Here is a 4,798-nt window from a genome sequence, read left to right as displayed (position 1 = left end):
CCTGACAGTGACTCTCCTGACGACCCCCCTGGGCTGAGTGCATCCCCTTGCTGTGTGTTTCTGCTGGCTGGCCTCTGCCTGGGGAGCTGCCTCAGGCCCGTGGGGGTGGGAGATAGATGGAGCTGCTGTATCTACAATGGCAAGATTTATTCACACACATGCTCGAACATATATGTACCCAGTGACAGCTGGCAGCCTGCGTGACTGCAGCAAGGTCCCATGGCCCCGGGTGGGGCAGTGTGAGCTCTGGGTGCTTGGACAGCAGCTGCCAGACTGCGGGGGCAACTGACAGCTCCAGAGTCCCCATTCTCCTGGCTGCAGCAATGCGATCCTCAGCCAGGCCCAGGCCTGGGAATTTGCCCATGGCAAACCATGGCCAAATGACTCCATCACACAGCCAAGCTGGTGCTGGGGAGAGCCCACTCTGGGGCAGGAGAGAGACACTCCTCCACAGCCCTGCTCTAATGTTGGGGTCCCACCCACCCCTGAGGCAACGCCTGCACCTCCACCCCAAGGGCAGGACATCCCCAGTCTCCAAGCTCAAGTTCCCTTTTGCTCCGCTCCATGTCAGGGTCGCCCACCCTATATTCCTTTCCCCAGAGCAGTCACCATAGAGCCTGTGATCCCCACCCACCACAGTCACAATTGGGGCTGTGATCTATCCCCCCCCAGCAGTCGCAGTCACAGTCACAATCGGGTCTGTGATCTTCTATCATAGAATATCAGGGTTGGAAGGGACCTCAGGAGGTCATCTAGTCCAACCCCCTGCTCAAAGCAGGACCAATCCCCAATTTTCCCCCCGATCCCTAAATGGCCCCCTCAAGGATTGAACTCAAAAGCCTGGGTTTAGCAGGCCAATGCGCAAACCACTGAGCTAACTCTCCTCCCTCCCCCCCCCCCCAGTCACAATCAGGTCCGGCTGGTCTTGTCCTGCTGAAGCTCCAGCAAGGGACTCATCCAGAACAGGTGGTTTCCAGTCCAGGACAAGGTGGCACTGCTGTCCTGGGAGTGAAGGCCGGGGCTGTCACGCCCTAAATCCCACATCCCGGCCATCGCTGCCCTGTGTCCCTCGGTGGCATCCATGGAGCAGAGGGACTCCTGGGCATGAGGATAGATACGGCCCGCCAGCCCTTGGCCGGAATTGCTCTCTGCAAGCCGCTCCCCCGACCCAGCAGAGCAGGGGGGAGGGAGGGGCTGCTAGAGCTCCTTGCTGAACTCCTGCAGGATGGTGTAGCCCAGCCAGCTGCGCCCGCCGGTGGGGCGGTAGCCGCTGCTCTCAAAGAGGCTGATGGCAGCCTTGGTGACCACGGCAGCGTAGAGCACCATGCGCTCGTAGCCCTGCGCCCGGGCCTGGGCCTCCAGGAAGGCCAGCAGGCGGCGCCCCACGCCGGAGCGACGGTACCAGCGGCTGACGGCCAAGCGCCTCAGCTCGGCTGTGCGGGTCGCCCCCTGCGGGTGGGGCTGCAGCGCCACGCAGCCACACACGTCGTCGCCGCCGTACACCGCCACCCAGAGCCCACGCTGCCCCGAGCGGTAGTACGCGCCCAGGCCACCAAGGTCCGGCGAGCGCCGCAGCAGCAGCTTGAGGGCCAGGATGGTGAGGAGCACGGGCCCCAGCAGCGCCGCTACAAAGGAGTTGAGCAGGAAGCGGAGGCCGCTGCTCACCACAGCGAGGAGCAGCAGCACCACGGGCCGTGTCAGGACATACAGGATCAGCCGGTTCTCCGTGTCCTTGAACCCATCCTGGGGGGAAAGGGCATGTCAGCAGGGCCTGGCACAAGGACAGCACAGGCAGGACAAGCAGGGAGGTTGGGGGGAGGGAGAGAGTGCAACGTAGGGTCAGGCTGTGATGTCGGGTTCGCCCCGGGCAGCAGCTTTCCCTGAGGGATGTCACCCCACCTGAAAGGGCAGCACAGCCACAGGGGATGGCATCGAGGGCAGTGCAGGGTGCGACACAGTGCCTCAATCCCATGCATTTCTCACAGGTACTGCACACAGAGCACAAAGACCAGGGGTAGAGGGAAAGGAGCAGGGTTCTAGCTCTGTACCTTGCAGGCCAGCAGGGTCTAGTGCTCACAGCAGGAAATGGCAGGTCAAGAGCAGGTCTTGCACTGACCCTGTGTGACTTCAAGGGTCAGTTGCCACAGCTCTCTGCGCCTCAGGTCTGGTCTACACTAGGGGGGGATCGATCTAAGTTACGCAACTTCAGCGATGTGAATGACATAGCTGAAGTCGACGAACTTAGATCGACTTACCGTGGTGTCTTCACTGCAGTGAGCCGACTGCTGCCGCTCCCCCGTCGACTCTGCCTGCGCCTCTCGCGGAGCTGGAGTACAGGAGTCGAGGGGAGAGCGCTCGGGGGTCGATTTATCGCGTCTAGACTAGACACGATAAATCGACCCCCGCTGGATCAATCGCTGCCCGCCGACCCTGCGGGTAGCGTAGACATACGCTCAGTTTCCTCCATGAATAATGGTATTCTCACTGACCTGCTGCAACAAGCTAGGTCAGGGGTGGGCAAACTACGGCCCGCGGGCCAAAACCGGCCCCTTAGGGCTGTCAATCCGGCCTGCAGGATTGCCAGCTCCATGGCACTTTGGGCCCTGCGCCACTCCGGGAAGCGGCCGGCACCACATCCCTGCGGCCCCTAGGGGAGGGGGGACAGAGGGCTCCGCGCCCTGCCCTTGCCCGTGGGTACCTCCCCCGCAGCTCCCACTGGCCAGGAACGGGGAACCGCAGCCAACAGGAGCTTCGAGGGAGGTACCCACAGGCAAGGGCACCACATGGAGCCCTCTGCCCCCGCTCCCCCAGGGGTCGCAGGGATGTGGTGCCAGCCGCTTCCCGGAGCGGCGCAGGGGCTGGGGCCAGGGCAGCAGGCAGGGAGCCTACCCTGGCCCCAGTGCGTGCCGCTGCCACCCTGGAGCTGCTCCAGGTAAGAGGCACCGGGCCAGAGCCTGCAGCCCGAACTCCTCCTGCACCCCACACCCCAAATCCCTGCTCTGAGCCCCCTGCCTGCACCCCAACCCCCTGCCGTACCGTGCACCCCAAGCTCCTACCCCGAGCCCCCTGCCGCACCCCGTACCCCTCCTGCACCCCAACCCCCTGCCCTGAGTCCCCTGCCACACCCTGCACCCCTCCCTCCTACCCTGAACCCCCTCCCGCACTCCACACCCTTCCCTGCACCACTGCCCTGAACCCCCTCCTGCACTGTGCACCCCTCCTGCACCCCAACCCCCTTCCCTGAGCCCCCTCGTACACCCTGCACCCCTCCTCTGCCCCAACCCCTTGCCCTGAGCCCCTTAACACCACACCCCCTCCCACACTCAGCACTCCCTCCTGCACCCTAACCCCCACCCCAGCCCTACGTTCATGGCCCTGCATGCAATTTCCCTACCCAGATGTGGCCCTCAGGCCAAAATGTTTGCCCACCCCGAGCTAGGGGCGGGGGGACATGCAGGATCATTAACTAGCTTTGAGATCCCCACAGGGCAGGTGCTAAAGGCAGGCAAAGCGTTAGAGCTTGAACGGTCGGACAGACAGACAGCTCCAAGGCTGGACAGACTGGCACTGACTGGCCCCTCCCCAGACCTTTAGCAGCTCCAGGACCATCTGCTCCTCATCTTCCTGCATCTCATGGATGGAGAGCTGGCTAGGGTCCAGCATGGGCATCTCGTCTGGCAGGAGTGAGAGCACCTGCAAGGCAGGAGACAAGGCTGAGAGCTGGGGCTTTCTCTTTCCCCTTGCAGACCTGGTGAGGCTCCGAATGGCTCACTCCCCCAGCACTGAGAGCAGGCCCTGCTGAGCCAGCTCTGCCCCCAGGCCAGCGCCACCCATCACTGCACTAGAGTCATTCAGCGACTGCAGCACGGAGAAGAGCTGGGCAGGCCCAGGGGGCTGAATCCACAGGGTGTTCCCAGGCAGGAGCAGAGAGAGCACCCCCTAGAGGGGAAAGGCCATTCTCCACCCCCTGAGCCAGCTATTCCCTGCCCTGGGGCTGGGTGGGAGCTGAAGCCCCCTAGAGGGGAAAGGCCCCACGTCCCATTCTCCACCCCCTGAGCCAGCTATTCCCTGCCCTGGGGCTGGGTGGGAGCTGGAGCCCCCTAGAGGGGAAAGGCCCCACGTCCCATTCCCTGCCCCCCTCAGCCAGCCATTCCCCACCCTGGGGCCAGGTGGGAGCCAGCACCCCCTAGAGGGGAAAGGGCCCCATGGCCCAGGTGGCAGAGGGGTCAGAGAGACAAGGTGGGGCAGAAGCAGCTCTCACCACTGATGAGATCTTTGCTCTCCTGCTGCTGCCCCGCCAGAGGCAGAGTAGCCCCCTCACAGGGAGATAATGGAGATATGCCCCTCCCCCCATGAAAGGGAAAGGGACTGCCCACCCCTGCCCCCACGGCCCCTCCCCCCATTAAAGGGAATGGGACTGCCCCCCTCCCCCATTAAAGAAATGGGACTGCCCGCCCCTGCAACCACCTCCTCCCCCCAAGAACAGAATGGTACAGTCCTCCTCCCCAGAAAATGCGACCCCTGCAGCACAGGCGATGGAGCTCCCCGGCAGCCCACAATGAAGAATGGAACCTCCCACAACCCGCCACCCCCGCCGCTGTGAGCAATGGACCTGCTCCACGGTCTCAGAGCCTCTCACCCCAGCCCAGTGCGCAGCCACCGGCGGCCTCGCTCCTCCTGCCCAGTACGCATGCGCCACAGCTCACGCCTCCGACTCTTCCCCCACCCGCCCTGGCACTACCTAGCAACCGTTGCTAAGGCAGCAAGTGCGGCCCAGCGGGCCGCATAGGGCCTACCT

At 63.8% G+C, this 4,798-nt stretch overlaps 1 protein-coding gene across 3 annotated transcripts; it reads right to left on the bottom strand.

The window, feature by feature from the left end:
- Positions 1-130: 130 nt before the first annotated feature.
- NAT14 (N-acetyltransferase 14 (putative)) lies at positions 131-4,718 on the bottom strand. 3 transcript variants are annotated; one of them, XM_027825918.3, is made up of 3 exons: positions 4,640-4,718; positions 3,589-3,693; positions 131-1,743 (listed from the first exon to the last, which is right to left on the bottom strand). In XM_027825918.3, exons 2-3 carry the CDS (start codon positions 3,667-3,669, stop codon positions 1,198-1,200), a joined length of 627 nt encoding a protein of 208 aa, XP_027681719.2. In that variant the 5' UTR covers positions 3,670-3,693; positions 4,640-4,718; the 3' UTR covers positions 131-1,197. The 3 variants fall into 3 exon arrangements, with proteins under 3 accessions (XP_027681719.2, XP_037740524.1, XP_037740523.1); XM_037884596.2 differs by lacking the exon at positions 4,640-4,718 and adding an exon at positions 4,613-4,632; XM_037884595.2 differs by lacking the exon at positions 4,640-4,718 and adding an exon at positions 4,262-4,338.
- Between the last annotated feature and the right edge of the window lie 80 nt (positions 4,719-4,798).

The sequence above is a fragment of the Chelonia mydas genome, chromosome 23 (assembly GCF_015237465.2).
Source record: "Chelonia mydas isolate rCheMyd1 chromosome 23, rCheMyd1.pri.v2, whole genome shotgun sequence".
Lineage (NCBI taxonomy): Eukaryota > Metazoa > Chordata > Testudines > Cheloniidae > Chelonia > Chelonia mydas.
This window is presented reverse-complemented; position numbering and strand designations above follow the sequence as displayed.